Raw genomic sequence first — 18,726 nt, 5'->3', positions numbered from 1 at the left:
AGGCCACTCTGTTTGCACTCATTTACACAAATGAAGCTCTCAACCTCACCTCTCAAAATTTTGAATAGAGCAAAGATTGAATTTTGAACTCTGGGTCGATTAAAATCTAAAAAGATGAAAGTTAATAAAAATCAAATTGAAAAAAGTGCAAAGGAAACATATATCCAATCTTGAGCCTGAAACTCTGATACCAAATGATAAGATAAGGACTCACTTCAAGGGGAATAAGATTTGGATTACCTTGTCGATCGAATATCTCAAGGCAAGAATACTTGATTGAGNACATTTTCTTCACATCTTCATTGAAGTATATTGTATGAATGATGTCTCTTGGTTCATATCAGTTCCCCTCTCTCCCATCCTCTTTTCAAGTCCCACGCTTTTCCCGGTTAAGAATGGCAGACCCTCCACAGCCCCCCGGGGTCAAAGAACATTTTCGTAAAGAGAAGCTCCGAAGGCAACCTATGCCCTCATTCCATTCCATTCCATTTTCTTGTAGTTTTCTTATGGGCTTCATCCCGTCCGTTCCATTACATCTAGTGCATGTCATACTTGAGGGTATAAGCCGTTAAAAAGGCTCTTCAACAACTCTCATCTTTGTATGTAGGTTGTTTAGGGAATCTGGCGTGGGGAGATAGTAGGTTCTATTCTTTCTATTTTCATTGAAACCGAAGCCATGCCACTTTTCCATATGATGAACCCTGACCCTATTCAAACTTGAGAATTTGGGTGACCGGGACCTCTACCTCTTGACCCATATCAACAACAAACACAGGCATACCCTTCTCCTTCAGAGGTTCTTCAATCATACCCACAGGACACCTTCTCGGGGATTCACTCGAAAAAGAAGAAAGAAAAGGGAGGAGGAGGAGGAGCGAAGCATGAGACCGTAAAATAGTCAAAGAAGAAATAGGTTCAGGAGTCTTTCGTTAAGTCTTAGTTTATTGTTCAAGAAGAAATAGGATCAAGAATCAATCAATAGGTTAAGGCAGGAGAAGGAATCTTTCTTCTTTACTGTCAAGTAAAAGAGTGTTTGAATAAATAAGTGACGGTTTGAGGTTGAATCTTTCGTTTCGTCTTTCCTGACTGTTCAGTCTTATTAAAGGTTCAGGTTTAGGTCCAGTCGCTTTACCTTGTGTTTGAGTGAAAGAAGGAGAAGATCAAAGAAAGATGAGCCTGAGCAAGCAAGAAAGAAGGGAGACGAAAGCAAGAAAGATGATTTATCCTTGACTGTTCTAGAAGCATTATCCGGAATAGGAAGGAGTTAGCAGTTAAAGAAGAAATTCAGGGAGAGTGGAGATGAAAGACAAAAGATGCATTCTCCGGATCCTCCTTTACCACCTATTTACCTTATTCATTCGACTGTAAGGACCTTTTATTATTTACTTTATGCTTTACGACTGTAAAGTTTCGTAAGAGATTTTTAGCTCTTGAAGCAGCTTAAATTAATTAGAGTTTATGCTTTACGACTGTCAAGTTTCATTTTCTTTTCCCTTTCACTGTTCCGGATAACGCTTCTTGAGTCTCCCTTCAGTCTTGAACAAGGGCAAATTCACTCTTTTACCTGGAAAATCACCCCCAAAATAGGGAGAGTCATAAAAAGGAATTCATTGAACCTATTGAAAGAGCTAAAAAGTTCAATGGCCCATTTTCACGGGAAAGTATCATTTGTAAATAAAGGGTCCTTACACAAAAAAGAGAATGAAGAGGAAAGGTGTGAAGCAGCGAGACGAGAAGAGGAGAGAAAGAAGGGACAGGGTTTTGGGTTCTTCTTCTTCTTCAGCCCTAACTATAAACGAGAATGAATAAGGAGTCTTTCAAAGCAGCTAACTCCTTCATTTCTTCTTTAACTGTAAAGAAAGGTTAGCTTTACCTCTTCTCTTGCTTTCGTTTTCCTTGAAACACTTGATGAATAAGGTTCCGGTGAAGTAGCTGCTCAGGTCATATCAGTTCAGTCGCTTGACCCTCTGATCCTCCAGTTTACCTTCCTTGTTCAATCAGTAGGAGAAGGAGGTTGATTCTGAACTTTCTTTCCTCTTTCCTTGAGTCTGGCACCTAAGGAGTGAAGCCTAGTTCAATCAGTCCAATGCAGGTAAAGAAAGGAGCGAAGTTGTGAGACTAATAGTTGTAGAGGGAGTAGGAAGTGAAAGTAGGGAGTTGGAGTTTACTATTCCTGAATAAATAGGGACAAGAACGAAACAAGGAGCGCAGCAACAAGACTCGAAGAGGAGAGAAGCGAACATCCTTGAATTTGTTTACAGCTCAATCAGGTAAGGGAATAGAAAGAAGCAAAGGGGAAGGTTTTCTCTCTTTCCTTATTACTTCATAACTCGACTGTAACTAACTCCTGAATTTCTTCTGGTTATGGACCATTTTACCGGGAAAGTAGACAATCATTCTGTAGTGTCCCGTTTTCACTTTCTCCTTGAATCTCCCTGAATTTCTTCTCCTTATTTCACTTCTCTTTCACTCTTTCCCTCGGTAAAGCTATTTTCATTCTCCTTCACCTTATACTTTGACTCTATTCCTTTGCTTGCCTTATGGAGGTCAAAGTAGCTCTTTCCTTCACCTCTGCTTCTCTTCTCTCCTTCACCTACACCTTCTTGCTTTCACTGATCTTTTCGCCTCTCCCTATTTTTTAGGCCATTGAACTATTCCCTTCCCTTCCCCTGTATTCCCTTCTTATTCTTTCACTGTAAAAGATTAATACTCTACTCCTTCCTTCCTTCCTTCTTATTAATTCTTGATTTTCTCCTTCTTTCACTCTGTTCAATCTTTGACTCGGTAAATACAATAGGTGTTTGATTTCACTCGGTCTCACAGCTTTGCCCCTTTCCGATTGCCTCTTCTTTTGAGTCTCGCATATTCTCTGATTCCCTCCTCTTCTTTCTAGTCTTGCATATTCAATCCTCACCCAATTTCATGAGAAGCAAGCCTAGAGGTCCCTGCCTTAACCTGTCCCCATACAGCCAGCCCTCACTCACCAGGCTGCTGGCATTGCTAAATGCTCCGCCACGAAGCAAGCTCTCTTTCATACAACGGACTCGTAAGTGGCTAAATGAGTCGAAGGAAGAAAGAGTAGTTGGGCAACTTTATGCACAAGGGTACATTATTAGATGAGTCTTTATTAGATGAGTCTTTTTGGAATTGGCAACATTGCCAGGAAGAGGTAGGAATCAACTTTTTTAGGTCTAGCTTCAAATCGGCCTAACCTTCGGTTCCTGTAACCAAGTTTTTCTTTCTCTTTCTCACTCCTGACTTTCACAAGTCAGTCCCCCCCTTATGTACTTTTTCTTCGGTGTGGGGCAAAGGATGCCCTCTATCTACTTCTACTTCTAACTAAAGGCGAACATCCGGCATTACAAGAAAATGGAGAGCCCCCGCCCGTTTGTTTGAGTTGGTCGTTCCGAGCCAGAAAGCGTACTGGCAGTTTGAGTCGCGAAAGGGCCGCTTGCTTAATGATCTTATTGTAATTCATAATATCTATCTAAGATTCTATATCTATTATTATCAAGCAAATCATTTAGTTTTCCATCATAGGAAGAAGCAAATAAAGCAAAGGCCTCCTCTTTCCGTCTGCTCTTCCCAAAGTGAGCGAATTGCATGTAGAGATCCATCCGTAGGAGCTTATAGTTTAATTGGTTGAAATGTACCGCTCATAAAGATATTGTAGGTTCGAGCCCTACTAAGCCTACCACCCCTTCCCTTATCTTGACTTGATACAAGGCAGTCGAAGTCCCCGTCCCCCTATCTCAATGTGGCAACGTGTAACCATAGAGCTGCCGCTGCCCTTTGGGCACGCCTCCTAGGCTTACCACTCACCTCTGCTCTTGCAGCATGCCCTCTTCCTTCCCCTTCCTTCGGGGAATACAGCTTTCATAATACGGGAAGTAGCGATAGCTATTCGATCGCTATGCTATATTCTTTCGATAACGAAGGCGTGGTTGAGACTCTAAGAGAAAGTCGATGCGAAGGTTCAGATCGAAGATCTTCGGGAGACGGCCCATGAATCTTGAGAATCTAGGGTGGGGCTTGAAGGACCCTACCACATTCCGACCCCAGGGCCTGAAATTGTCTTTTCTTTTCTCCTCTTTCACCAGTGAGTGGTGAGTTTTCTTTTTTTTTAGGTAACCTCTTGGATTTTGAGTTAGTTCTAACAGCTGCCACACGTGAGATCCTGATCGTCTTCCTCCCTGTGTTGTTGCCCGCTAGGGGAAGAAAAGTTCAGTGGGTTTTCCTTCCAGGACCGGAGAAGGTCAAACTCTGGGCGGGCTGCCAGGTTTCGTCTACGCTATGGTTGAACAAGATTGAACCTTTTTTCTTCAACCGATGTAAAGGAGTTCCCATGAGGGAATGGGCTTTCCCGGGATCGCCTCATCATGTACTCGGCCTCTCTCTTGAAGATGTGCGCGCGATATGAGAAAAAAGAGCAGGTTGGAAGGAACCAATGAAAAGCCAGGGTAGAGCCTCGGAGTCGGCCCAAGCGAAGATCGGCACTCGAAGGCTTGAAGAGCAGCACACAAAAGGGAAAGTCGTGGAGACGGCAGACTCCAACCACCTACGTTGTCTCATGTTCAACTCCTTCTGAGTAAAGAAGTATTTAAGACTCTTGTGGTCAGTGAAAATTTGGGTCCTTTCTCCATAAAGGTAGTGTCTCCAAATCTTCAATGCAAATACCACTGCTGCGAGTTCTAAGTCGTGGGTGGGATAGTTTCGCTCGTATTCTTTTAGTTGACATGAAGCATAGGCAATAACCTTCCCACGTTGCATGAGGACATATCCTAACCCCCTTTTTGAAGCATCGCTGTACACTACAAAGCCTCCATCTCCTGACGGTACAGTGAGTATCGGGGCAGATACTAACCTCTGTTTGAGTTCTTTGAAACTAACCTCACACTGATCATTCTAGGTGAACGACTTTCCTTTCTTGGTCAACTGAGTGAGGGGAGTGGCGATCTTGGCGAAATCCTGTACAAACCGCCGATAATACCCTGCTAGTCCAAAGAAACTTCGTACTTCCGTCACTGTGGTTGGGTGAGGCCAATTCGTCACCGCTTCAATCTTTGTTGGGTCTACGGTGATTCCCATGCTTGAAACTACATGCCCAAGAAATCCCACCTGTTCTGCCCATAATTCACACTTGGAGAACTTTGCAAACAACTTGTTCGTTCTTAGAGTGGTCAGCACTTTCCGGAGATGTTCCTCGTGTTGTTCCCTAGTCTTGGAATACACAAGGATATCATCGATGAAGACAATCACGAAGTTGTCTAAAAACTCTCTGAACACTTTGTTCATCAACCCCATAAATGTTGCTGGAGCGTTGGTCAAGCCAAACGACATTACCCTAAACTCGTAATGTCCATACCTTGTGCGAAAGGCTATCTTTGAGATACCACTCTCCTTAATCCTTAACTGATGGTAGCCTGATCGTAAATCAATCTTTGAGAACACAACTGCTCCTTGCAACTAGTCGAACAGGTCGTCGATTCGGGGCAAACGATACTTGTTTTTAATTGTCACTTTGTTAAGTTCCCGATAGTCCATGCATAAGCGCATAGAGCCGTCCTTCTTCTTCACAAATATCCCTAGGGCTCCCCAAGGAGACACACTTGGTCGTATAAAGCCTTTGCTTAGTAGCTCTTGAAGTTGCAACTTTAGTTCTTTCAGTTCAGCAGGGGCCATTCTGTACGAGGCTCTTGATATAGGGGTTGTTCCTAGCTCAAGTACAATTTCGAATTCCATCTCACACTCTGGGGGTAGGCCCGGGAGATCTTCTGAGAACACGTCCACGAATTCTCTCACTACTGGCACTAAGTTAATGCTCGCCTCAGTTCACCCTAATTCCACCACATGAGCTAATATCCCCCAAGCACCCTGAGATAACATCTTCCTTGGCTTTAATGCCGAGACTATCCTCGAGATCGTTCCCTTCCTAGTCCCCTTGAACTTGAAGCTTGGTTGACCAGGAGGTCTGAACACCACCTCCTTGTTGAAGCAATCGATGGATGCATGGTTTTTAGCTAACCATTCCATCCCTAAGATGACGTCAAAATTGGCCATATCTAGGGCTATTAGTGTCACATCCATCGTGTGGTTTGACACACACAATTGACAGTCCTTTACCCTCTCGAAGGCTTCCATACTTACCCCTGCTGGGGTACCCACAGACAACCTGTACCCTAGTGGTTCAACTTCTACTCTTGCGTGTTTTACAAGATTAGTGGAGATAAAAGAGTGGGTTGACCCTGAATCAAATAAGACCCGTGCGTAATACCCAAGAATAGAGAGCGTACTTGTGACTGCAGTGTTGGAGTTTTCTGCCTCTTGACGAGTGGTAGCATACATTCGCCCTTGTTGCGGAGCTGGCCTCAGGTTTGAGGACAGTTGGTTACCAGGGGGTCTATTGGTACTAGCTGCTCTCCCTTGGGTGCAGTGCGCGACAACGTGGCCTTCTTGGTGATAGTTGAAACATACCCTGTTCTTAAACTGACACTGTCTTGGGTGATGTCTCCCACAATTCGAGCAACGCGGTCTGTTACGTGGCGTGTTCTGTGGGCAAGCCTTTGTTTGTCTGCACTCTTGGTTTAAATTTGTCTTAGCCTGGTGCCCAGACACCTTTGAGAAGGTAGGTGACGTCTGCTCTCTCTTTCTCTTCTGGTCAACCGATGTGTTTGGGTGGGTTTGGGTGTCTTCTGTTGGATATTCCTTAACATCGAGCGTCTCGGCCAGTTGGAGTGCCGTTGCATAGTCAGGTGGATCGTGAGTTAACACCACCCCTCGTATATCAGGCCGCAAACCCATAACAAAACACTCTACTTTCAGCTCTTCCATTGAGACCATTAATGGGGCGAAACGGGACAGACGGGTGAACTCTCGCTCATACTCCTCTACTGACCTGTTTCCCTGCTCTATGCTTAGGAATTCGCATTGCTTCTTATATCGCACCACTGATTTGAAGCATTTTCGAAGAAACGCTTTTCTAAACTGTGTCCAGGTGATTTCGTCCTCGTCTGCAGCAATCGCCCGAGAGGTTGATTGCCACCACAGTTTAGCATCTTCGCGTAACAAATAAGTCACGCAACTCAGTCTATGTTCCTCCGGACACTTCATGCGTCGAAAAATTTCATCAATAGCCGACAACCATAATTCAGCTACGATAGGGTCCTTGGATTTTCCCTCGAATACTTCGGGGTCTCGACGTTTGAAAGCCTGAAAATACTTTCTTTCTTTTGATGCATCAATGTCTCACGGGTTGTGATGGGTCGTCTGCCTAGCACTTGGCGCTAAGGTCGAGATCAGTTGGGCCAATTGCCCATTTGTCTGTGCCATAGATTGCATCAGTCCCATCATCATAGTCATATTAGGTAGTTCCGTAGTATCAATGTTTGCTCTCGGTAGACTAGATGGGGGAAGTCCTATCCCCGGATTTGGGTTCGCATTCATTGACTGCTCTTGAAGTGGGAAACCCAAAGACGGGTTCTCTTGTACACTCGCCGACCCACTTCGAGCACGTTTACCTCCCCAATTTGTTACTTGGCCAGACATCCTTTCGCTTGTTTCGTTCCTAATCCACAATTAATTACCTCATAATTTTTTTTTCTCCTTACGTGTATTCTACACTACTTCATGACTGACAAGTATATAAAACCACACACGATAGTCAATCAAAATATCAATACTTGACAATTCATATTCATACATTAAGCAACATGCATTATCCATTAATTTTGATTGACAAGCGCACAAAAAAAATCATCAGGATAACCAATGTAACCCACCAATAATTTATAACCATCAAACTTCAATGAAGATGTGAAGAAAAGGTTGTCAAGATTATCAAAAGATGTTTCAATTCATGCCACATTGAAGAAGAATGAAGTTTGATTGTTATAAATTTTGGGTGGGTTACAATTTAGAGTAATTTAGAGTTATTGTATTTTAAGACATTTTATTTACTTTAGGTTACATTTACAACATGGCTAATTATGTTCATTAAGTATGAATGTTACAACTTTTGGAATGATTTTAATAGTTTCATTTTGAATATAAAGCCATGTATGTTGGATTTGTAAGGGGACTTGGAAAATATATTAAAAGAAGCATTTGTGCTTTTTTTTAGCCAATGACTAAGTTTCTTTGCAATTCTATGTAGTTTAGATTGCATGTAGAATCATTCAAGCTCGACATGATCAATCTTGCTTGTGGAGTGATTGGCATCTCAATCAAGTGTTCTTGCGTTGAGATATTTGATCAACAAGAATCATTCAAGTTAGACATGATCGATCTTGCTTGTGGAGTGATTCAAATCTCAAACAATGTTCTTGCCTTGAGATATTCGATCAACAAGGTAATCTGAATCTTATTCTCCTTGTATTGATTCCTTATCATATCAGATTCTCACTTTATCCTCAACAAGCTCTGAAGCAACTTTGGCACACGAATGCCATTACATTACTGGCGAAGGGAATGAGATAAGAAAGACTGCGCTAGAATGAACTCCAGGAAGGGATGAGGGCCGCCCGAGGCTTTTTCTCCTTTGAAATTTCTTCGAGGATTTCAGTCTCTAGAGGGAGTAGTAATTGAATCATAGGGCCTTTTGAGCATATTGGTCATGAACGAAAGAAGAGCTCTTGCCTCAATAACAGCACTTCGTCTAACACGATATCAATCAGCTCAGCCAATTAACTAGAACAATCAAACTCCGGGTTTAGGAATTTCATATGCGGTGTAAAAATAGAAAGATTAATCCCCCAGAATATATGCATTTACGGGTCTACGCCCTCGTCAGGGACTAGAGTTGAACTATTTCCCCACTGTCTCTGATCTGAGATCAAACTATATATCTAACTCCGAATTTCGGGAAGCTTTCCATGTTATTTCTTCGGTAACTTCCCACGTAAGTAGATCCGGAGCAAAGCTTGATAGCGAGATCTCCTGCTAATGTAGTTGATTCAACGGCATTGACTCAGTAATAGACTTTCCCCTGGGGATAGACTTTAATTGGTCTTATACTTCAAGACTTGACTTGCTTCAGTAAGGGCCTGGTATCAAAATACTACAGACTTTATTACGGGGATATTTTGCCGGAAGGTCCCAATTCTTGGACTTATTTACCTAGAGGAAGCTCTTTCTCCAAATCTCAATGCTTGGGCTCTGATCAATCTGGAAGGACATCTTACTCTAAATAGAACTATCGGATGTATACCTACTAGCCAGTAGACCTATAGGCATGTAGATTAGCAGTCTACTTTTACCAGCTAGCCTGTTGGGAACTAGGTCCTTTAAGGCCTATACTTCTGACTAAGGCCTTTCTCATTCTCACTCAAAGTCAACTCAATCTCTGGTCGTAAGTAAGTTCTCAGTCTGAATTTATGATCTGTCACCGAAAGCTGTACGACTAATTTTTGTCCTTTATAAGATTCAGGTGCTAAAAAAGATTTAGTGACTTCTCCCAGGTTGATCCTGGTCGGAATGCTACTGCTTGATTAGTGATCTTGGTTGCATTCTCAATATAGAAATGAAAGTCTCAATCGATCAATCCCACTTTCAATCTCTTCATCTAACTTATGTAATTGAAATCCTTTGTTTCCGATGTAAGGGATATTTAGTGAAAACGAGAAAGAAAAAAGCTAGCCTCTCTCTTCTCTCTTTATAAGAGCTATTTTCGCCACTTAGATTTATGAGGTGAAACTCTTTTCGACATATGGTTTTGAAGGAAGAACTATTGAGAGACTTATTAAATTATTAAACATGTGTAGGAAGTTCATTCTGTCTAATTATATGCTTTTTTATGCTTTTTTTCAGGTTTCTTTCTTTTCTTTCCTGTACTCTGCCCTCTTATCGAAAGGGAATCCAGTGACCTGAGGCAGGCTAGGAAGAGTTAACTACTTACTTTTAACTTGATTTAAGATTGAATCCTAAAGCACTAATTCTTCTTTTAAAAGTTCAGTGGGGAAGCCCGAAGTCAAGACCGCGGTATAGGGCATGATCATAATAATAATAATAATAATATGCGGGAGTTTGTTGAGATAATCTTCTTTTCGGAACTCAGTCTATCTTGCAAGCATACTCAAGACTGCAAAGCATTGAGCTCAAGTCTTACGAATTCGTCAATGTCTTGAAGAGCCTATAGAGAAGTTAACCGATAAGTAATTGAATCAATGGATGGTGGGGGAATAGATTAAATTAGGCTGAGAATCTCTTATCTGGCATTGCCTCGGATTGGTCTTAGCTTCTACTCCTAGGCCTAAGGCCGGGATTTCTGACTTTCTGACTAGCTTGCATCCCAAGAGGATATCCGTCATTGAAAATATATATAGAGTCTAAACCCCAATTGGACCATCAACAATAACTAACCAAATATCTGTTAAAAAGAAGTGAAAATGGACTTGAAGCTCTCCTTTTTTCTCAAAATCAGGACCAGGAAGAGACTATGCCCCAGGTAAAGTGGAATCACCTCTACAATTTTCATCTTCAGATAATAAGTGGTAAGCGAGAACTGGGAAATGACGAAGTCAAAATAGAAAGTCCGTCCAAGATCGAATAAACTGATCCAGTGCTTTCAAGAAATACATGAATGACCTCCCGAGACTTGACTCCTATTCCTATAATGACTATAATGAGGAGTAACCGGTATTAGTTACTAAAGCGTCACGAGTTCGTGCTTTCAACTCTATCAACTCTATCTCAGATCGTTCTATCCTAATTCAATATCTAGACTCTATACTTAGCCTTCTCTGCCTAAGCCCAGATCTGGGAACTGATTATTTCTCTTTTGTCATCAGTTGCAGTCTATTTCACGTGATGAAATAGTCAGGCTATATAGTAATGAGCTCATCTCGCTCTATCTTATCAATCTTCAATCTCAGTCAGAATCATTAGGAGATCACCTGCTAAGTAAATCTAAGATCTAAGCCTACTTAGCAAGGATTTCATTCTGGGATTGAAAAGACTGAAAAATAGGCGTTGATTATAGATTGAAAAAGTGGTACATTGTCTCCCCCCTTAGAATGCCTTTTTATTTATTTATTTATTTATTTATTTATTTTTTGCACCTTTCCCATTCTTATATCATATGAGTCACAGGCCATCTTTCAATAGCTAGTTTGAAGGCAGATATTAGAAGAAGCATATTTCACTGGTATTGGATGTAATACTTCTTTCCGATGCTTTTGACTGAACTATTGGATTTCTAAATCGGTTGCTTCCCGGGCGGACTTGTCTAGTCTCGTAATCTAATAAAGAAAATACAAGGACAAACTATTTAAGACCTTATTATCTAAATACTCCTAGTCTCGTAATCTAATAAAGAAAATACAAGGACAAACTATTTAAGACCTTATTATCTAAATACTCTCTTTCCAGATGTATGGTCAAAGAAAGAATTAATTGCCTTAAACCAAGAATAAATCAAAAAATACTCTCTTTCCAGATGTATGGTCAAAGAAAGAATTAATTGCCTTAAACCAAGAATAAATCAAACTTATTCAAAGAGTTTTTTCCTCTTGGGAAAGAAGATCTCACACAGATCCGGAATCAAAGGAACCCATTAATTAACTCTCTGAATAAACCTAAGCAGTAAATTTCTCTTTCTTTCGTACAAACTTAACNGCTTGCTTCCCTCTAAAGAAGCCCAACCGTAACGCTTTTCAGTCTTAGGTGAGAATCACTCAATTCTTTCTGTACCGCCCTCTCTCGAAGCAGTATTTCCCTCAGCAGCATATCCAGTTTATTCATTCCGAACATCTATCTCATTTGTCTCCCCTGAACCAAACCTTTTATCCCGCTCCGCCCGAATCAACATCAAATTTGAGCTAGGTCAGTCATAGGGTTATTTATTTCCAGTCTAGTCTAGAATCAAGCAAGACCAAACAAAGCTAGCTGAACCGACACTACGTACAAGGTACCTGTGAAAGCCCTGACCGTGGTGGACGCATACACTCGCAACCCAAAAGGAAAGCGAAAGATGCCCCGCCCCTCTCCTGTCCTTTCCAGTCGAGCTGCTTCTTCTAACCTCTCCTGTCCTTTCCAGTCGAGCTGCTTCTTCTAACCTCTCCCTTCCCTACTACTTAACTAATGACCCTGCCCCTGCTGAACCACCTCTTCTCGTGTCTTCGCCTCTTCGACCTACGGGTCTCACAATTTCATTCCCTCTCCTTTGTAGCTCTTCTTCTCCCCTTCCCCTTTCTTGAACTGTAAACTAAGACGTCAGATGAATGAGAGAGATTGAACTCGGTCTTCATGGCTTCGCCCCTTTCTTTCTTCTTTGAAGCTGAATCAGATTATCTGCTATGCTATATTAAGCTGAATTGTTTAAGATTCCGGATTTGGAACTACAGCCTTAGCCCGGGAGAGGAGACTGAAGACTTTGGATTTGAACAAGAAACTACGTCCCCGCTTTAGGAAGGGCCTTACTTAGCCTTAGCTTCAAGATCTCAGTTTGACCAGGATTTCAGTTCTCACCAGGAGCGGATTGCTCTATTGCTCTTAAGGAGAAAGGGATGGAACAAGATAGTCGTTTATTTATTTTGTTTTCTCTCCCGATCAGGTTTCGGTTAAGTAATCTGTCTATCCATCTGGTTAGGTTTCGCCCAAAGTATGGTTGGGTTTCTGCAGTTGAGGATGAGTATTTTGGGGAATAAAGATTAACAGAATTCGGGCAAAACTCTAAGAGGATAGGGAGGAGGAGTATACCATTGAGAATTAGAGGGGTTATTTACATCCGAAAGGTGAAATTGCTGTAAATACTGGTTGTTAACTACATGATCGACCGTCTTTCCCGTAAACTATTATGAGTTCGAGCTTGAGGACAAAGGTATAGGATGAAGATTTGCTTTTTTCTATCACCTTCGGTGCCTCTCTACTCTAACAACTATTCATCTGCTAAGATCTCGCCCAAATAGAGAAGTGAATCTAAAGGCCAAAGAGTGATCTTTGAACGCTACTACCTTAAAAAGAGTCTCGTGTAAGGTAGGTTTGGGTATAGCAGGACTTGAACCTGCGACCATTAGGTTAAAAGCCCAATGCTCTACCAACTGAGCTATACACCCCAAAAAAGAAAAATAGGTGGTAGGATTGATGCCGAAAAGAAAAGAGGGCGGCCCCTCTCCTCTTCTCGTCGAGTTGCTTCTAACCTCTCCTCTTCTCGTCTCGTTGCTTCTAACCTCTCCTCTTCTCGTCTCGTTGCTTCTAACCTCTCCCTTCGGTCTCGCCCTTCGGTCTCGCGGTTTCCCCCCTCTTCTTCTCATCATATTCAAGGGGCGCGGCTCTGTATGAGGCTCGTACTGCGGAGCAAGCGAAGAAAACGTAAGGGTGCGCCTTAGCACTCCTGCAAGAAAACGGCCTCGCTAACCCCTTATTTATTTCAAACTCAAGGAAAGCCAGAAAGATGCGCTCAAGCACCCAACCTATACAAGGGGCTTGGGCTCGAAAGCCGGCCTTACTCAACAAGCACCTTTATTAGTCAGGTTGCTTCTTTCTACTCATTGAAGATTCTATCCACAAAAGAAGGTCAACGGGGGGCTCTCACTGAGACCATCTACGATAAGGTGAGATCGATCTCCTCGTCTTTCTTTCCATTCCAGCCGGCATACGGTTCTTAAAGCCTTAAATCCGGGAAGGGGAGGAGCTATATGTAATTAGGGTCTTTGTTGGCCGTTGTTCCGGTCTCGCACTCTCTTTTCTTTGTCAAATTCCGTCTTACCAAAGAAGACTTCTGACCAACCCGCGAAGGCTTGTGAAGTTGTACCAGGTACGAAGAATGAATCTATCTCTGTGTACGGAAGTTGCTGGCCGCTCAACTGTTCGAGCCTTTTCCTTTCTCCTATTATTAGAGTGGGGTGGTTGGTTCCGATTCGCCAAGGGTAGAATACCTGGTCGAAGGTCCAGTACAGTAGGTAGCCGGCGTTTTCGTTTTGGCTCCCGAGCGAGAACGAGAAATAGGCGATGCACCATCCTTGCTGCTACGTACGTTGACCTTGACTTGACAGATTCATCCAATGTAACCCACACTAAAAGGAGGACCACAAGCTCGGGGCTCGACGAAAGGTCAAGTATCACAGCATGTTGAAACTGATTGGGGTTAGCAGTGAAAGAAAGAGCCCGGCATTCATTTCTTCATTCATCTGAATAGCTTAGTCTACTAAAATCAAAGGGGGACCAGCCTCATCGTGGTAATTAATTAATTATAGGACATCTTTGATCGTTCACCTCTAATGTGACACGTTCCCTACCAGTTATATGATCAAGGGGATCAGTCGTCCAGCGCTTTCTTTTTCTTCCGGGGAGGCAAAGTAGTCCCCTCTACTGATCGAACCCCCTTTCTCTAATAGGAGGTCTTCGTAAACATGTTAAAGGGCTCCTGTCTTCGGCGGTCACCTTTCCAAGACTGAGAAGAACATCTGGGCAAGGGAAAGGGCAGTGCGCCTGGTGCAAATGGCTTGATTTTTTCATGATATACCAATCAGACAGAATGGAGGGCCCCCGTACATGATTGATATAATCACTACGTAGTGGTGGGGTTGATGCGAGAGAGGCATGAGTGCAGTTCGATCTTGTGGTGTATTCGTTTGCAGTGAGTAGGGCTTCTCGTTGATTAGTTCGCCTCCGCTCGAGGGAAAGGTCTCCATTCCTACGGCGGGTTTGTCAACGAACGCGTCTCGGGCCGGGAACTTGATCCCCCAAAAAGGAAGGGGTCTCTTTCCTCCCCCGATGATAGAGGGCCAATTCTCGTTGCACAAGACGGTGCCGTCTCACTTCGAGTGCCTTCCTTCGTAGTCAAATCAGATAATACGGGCGATGTTACCTACCAAATCAAAGGCCTGCTAGGTGATCGAAATCGCTCAGGGCAGTGAGGACTAACTCACCTACTCCACTCCAACTCTCTCGTTTTTATCTCGATAAGACTGATAGTTCATTCAAAAGGTGACCCGCCGGGCTATAAGATGAGATACTGCTGTTGTACTACTTGTTGACTGGTAATAAAAAGCTTACGTAAAAACGGGAAGACTCTTGTTAACCCTCTCCTACGCTACTGGTGGACTCTTGCACAGAAAGGCCGACGGAAGCAACCAACCTTTCTTAGCGCGCTTTTCAAGTGCTTAGCTTCTGCTAGCGGCGCAAGGCCATAAAGTCAGTTCAGTTGGAAGCCTAAGCCAAGAAGGTACGAACGAAGTGCCGGGCCCTTTTAGAGTTTGAGAGATAGATAGGGTAGGGGGGCGGCTTGATTGTGATAGTCATTTCGAACATCTCTCCCCTTCTTTTCTCTTAGCGTGCACAGTTTGCTTGCATGCCGCTTTAGGCACATCTCTCTTTCTTAGTTTCACGCTGTCCTACCGTCAGTCAGTCTTTTAGTAAGCGTATAGTTGCAGCTATTTAGTGTAGAATCAATTCTTTAGTGGACGCACGGGCAGGATAAGACAAGAAGGTGGAGGTTGGTTGAAGATGATGTTACGCGGCGTTCAGAACCAGCCTTGAAGTGAATGAATTTGAAAGAACGAAGAAGTCAGGAAATGAGACGACTCTTTCTTTCACTATTTCATAAACGGATCTTCCCCTCCACACCAATCACGAGTTTTTCTCCATTCCTCTCGTATATCGTCGTAACGCCCTTAATGCTAGGTTTTGAAAAAGACTTTTCATGTCATTCCCATTTAGGTCCGATTCGGATCCCTCTGTTGTTTCCTTTTCCTCCCGCACCCTTTCCTCGAAATGAGAAAGAAGATGGTACACTCGAATTGTATTATTTAAGTGCTTATTGCTTGCCAAAGATCCTACTTCTACAATTGGTAGGTCACCGGGTTATTCAAATAAGTTGTGTTTTCTCTGGTTTTCCCATGTTCAAACTTCTGTACCAATTCGGTCGATCCGGAATGGATCGGTTAAACATTCTATTAGGGAGCCAGGTCTTGACTCTGTTGTGTGGTATTCATTCTCGTTCGGCTCTTGGAATCACATCCAGTCGTGGTTGGAATAGCTCGAAAAATCCAACCACTTCACCTACTTCATTGCCCCCAACCCTTTCTCGTACCTCTATTGAAACAGAATGGTTTCATGTTCCTTTATCGATTGGTTATTCCTCCCCGTTCGTCTCTCTTTTTCCAATTGCGGTCTCGATTAGTTTACAAGATTGAATGGCTAATTTGCCTCCGGACCCTAGATTCGATTGTTTGCCAAGAATGTTGAGCGGGGTATGTAAGCTGTGTATCTGGGAGGAAGTGAAAATCGGGGCTTTCGCTTTTTTGCATCCTGTTCTATTTTGGCAGCTACTGAAATGAAATAGGAATCTCTTTCCCACACCGAATCAAGATTGAATATATGTCAAATCTCTAGTGGTGTTGAAACCAACCAAGATGTCTGTCGTCCGGCCCGACCTCAGACTCTTTCTTCCCGACCTATTTGACCCTCTGGCTGCTGTTATTTAGGTGGTATCCCGAGATAGATGGAATTCCTCCCGGGAACACACGAAAGAAATATATGAACTGGGTAAATAGAAATGGAAAAGAGATGTTTCCAATTCATTCAAATCCAAAGCTTTTTCTACATCCATATGATCTACTAAAGTCGATCGGTATTGTCTATATAATGAAAGTAGATCTTGGTCTATAGAGTTCCAAGAAGGTAATAACTCCAACCTGTCCGATGCTTCTTGGGCCAAATACAATATACAAGCGGGACCTGCACTATGAGCAAGCTGTGCGAAAAACCGCTGATTTTTGCCAGGTTCGCAACAACTTGGGCCAAATGGGGTTCTACCGGGAAACTAGGGATTTTTGAGTTTGCGCCATTGGTTACTGGTCGAGCCACTGGAATGGAATGAGACCGCTGAGCATTTCTGTCTTCACAACTCTAAATTACTCTAAATTGTAACCCACCCAAAATTTATAACAATCAAACTTCATTCTTCTTCAATGTGGCATGAATTGAAACATCTTTTGATAATTTTGACAACCTTTTCTTCACATCTTCATTGAAGTATATTGTATGATTGATGTTTTTTGGTTCATATCAAAATCATTCTATTTTCTTTCATAGAATCCCGACAGGTGAATTAGAAGAAAGCATGGAGTTTGATTTGTGTGCATTAAAGTCCTTAGGCGCCTAAGATAATTGAAAGTGAAACAAAGCATGAGTTGGGGGAAAAAAACAAAATCAAGAGCTCAATCTAAAGGACAAGCTTAACGAATAAGAGAAAGAGAAAGAAAGTTTCTACTTCATCCCCTCCTTCATCAGATCTTGTAGAGACAGCAAGGACAGGGGGCGATCTCTATAGTCTTTCACCTGCGTTTTTCACTTATTTGACTTTGAGGTTATTCCCCTCACATGATAACCTTCAAGGTACTTTCTCGACCCGACCAATATGAGAATTTTTTCTATTTCTTTAGATTCACCCTAAATCAGACTGAAGAAAGAAAATAAAATCAAGTTGGTTTCAAGATCAAATAAAAAAAGATTGGTTTGGATTCATTTCTTTGCTATCTTGAGGAAGATGGACTTCACAGACTAGAAAGAAAGTCAGTGTGAGGCGTTGCAGTCTTTGATGAGAGTGTGATATTCTAGATTCTTTTTTTAGTCTTCCTCCCGTAGCTGATAAATGTCTTTATTGAAATTGAAATCCTAAATAAAGCAGTCTATTCTGTAATGTAATCTATCGTTGCCAATGTTTTGTCTCGAACTTTTCCCGTCTTGATTCAGATCTTGTAGAGGTTGCCGGAAGTAATTGGAAGAAGAAAGAGCAAACTTTCACCTTAAGTAGTTTGAACCTTAAGAAGTGGTAAAGAAAAGGACAACAACGAAATCTTGAGTTTCAAACCCATTTGGCATCCGCTTTTCCATTTTTCACATTTCGAAAAGCCTTAAATAAAATAGCCGGCAAAATCTGAGGAAATCTTTCTCTTTCGCTCTGCCCATATCTGAACCAGGAGGAAGGAAGAATGAGTGAAGCTTCAGGATTGAGAGATGATGATTGAGTCTTTACATCGGGACTCCATATTCTAAAGGTCTCCACTTTAGTCTACTTCATCACAGATATAGTAGGCGAGAAAGAAGAGAAAAGCAAGATCAGGTAATTTCCCTGAACTGACAGATGAAATTCAGTAGAATCGGAAAGTTCGGCTTCTCTCAAGTCCCGTTTAATCAATTTAGAAACCCTGGGATGAAATTCTTCTTCCTTACTGTGATTAACCTCGAAGTCCCCGTTCTCTTGCTCTTGTTCACTCCTTGAGGTAAGTCATAGTCAGAACCCGAGCAGCGATAAGATAAGTCATTCAGGAAAGCCTGAGAAGGCAGTATGAATAGTTAGACATGAGGTCTTTAGAAGAATGAGATACTTAAGGTATGCTTAGGGCCACCAAGGGATGAAATGACAGCACCCATTGAATCTCTTACTTGATGTCTCCCTAATATATTACTACCCCGGTAAGCTACTAATTAAAGCAGGTATGAAAGACTCAATCTCTAGGCTCTGAGAGCTCCTCTCTACCATATCCCTTTTCTTCCTCTGTAGGCAGAGACTGCGTAAGTTACTTATGGAAGACTTTCATTTCATTAGCTACTTTAGAAGCAAGAGTTAATATCTATTCTCTACCGAAAGATCATTTGATTAGGTTAAACTCCTCTTTGCTTAAATAAAGTCAAAAGAAAAAGTCAAGAAAACATTTATTTGCATTTATTTGCATTTATTAGTGGTTGGTGGCTGAACTTTATTTTGTTAGGGTTATCTTTTGGGCC

At 42.2% G+C, this 18,726-nt stretch overlaps 1 protein-coding gene and 1 non-coding gene across 2 annotated transcripts; both read right to left on the bottom strand.

Moving 5' to 3' along the window:
* Positions 1-5,832: 5,832 nt before the first annotated feature.
* LOC111443845 lies at positions 5,833-7,110 on the bottom strand. Its single transcript, XM_023081669.1, has one exon. The coding sequence runs from the start codon at positions 7,108-7,110 to the stop codon at positions 5,833-5,835; it is 1,278 nt and encodes a 425-aa protein (XP_022937437.1).
* A 5,866-nt stretch (positions 7,111-12,976) lies between these two features.
* On the bottom strand, positions 12,977-13,049 carry TRNAK-UUU. The gene has a single exon. It is a non-coding gene; the product is annotated as a tRNA-Lys (tRNA).
* Between the last annotated feature and the right edge of the window lie 5,677 nt (positions 13,050-18,726).

Source organism: Cucurbita moschata, unplaced genomic scaffold, assembly GCF_002738365.1.
Source record: "Cucurbita moschata cultivar Rifu unplaced genomic scaffold, Cmos_1.0 Cmo_Scf00006, whole genome shotgun sequence".
Taxonomy (NCBI): domain Eukaryota; kingdom Viridiplantae; phylum Streptophyta; class Magnoliopsida; order Cucurbitales; family Cucurbitaceae; genus Cucurbita; species Cucurbita moschata.
This window is presented reverse-complemented; position numbering and strand designations above follow the sequence as displayed.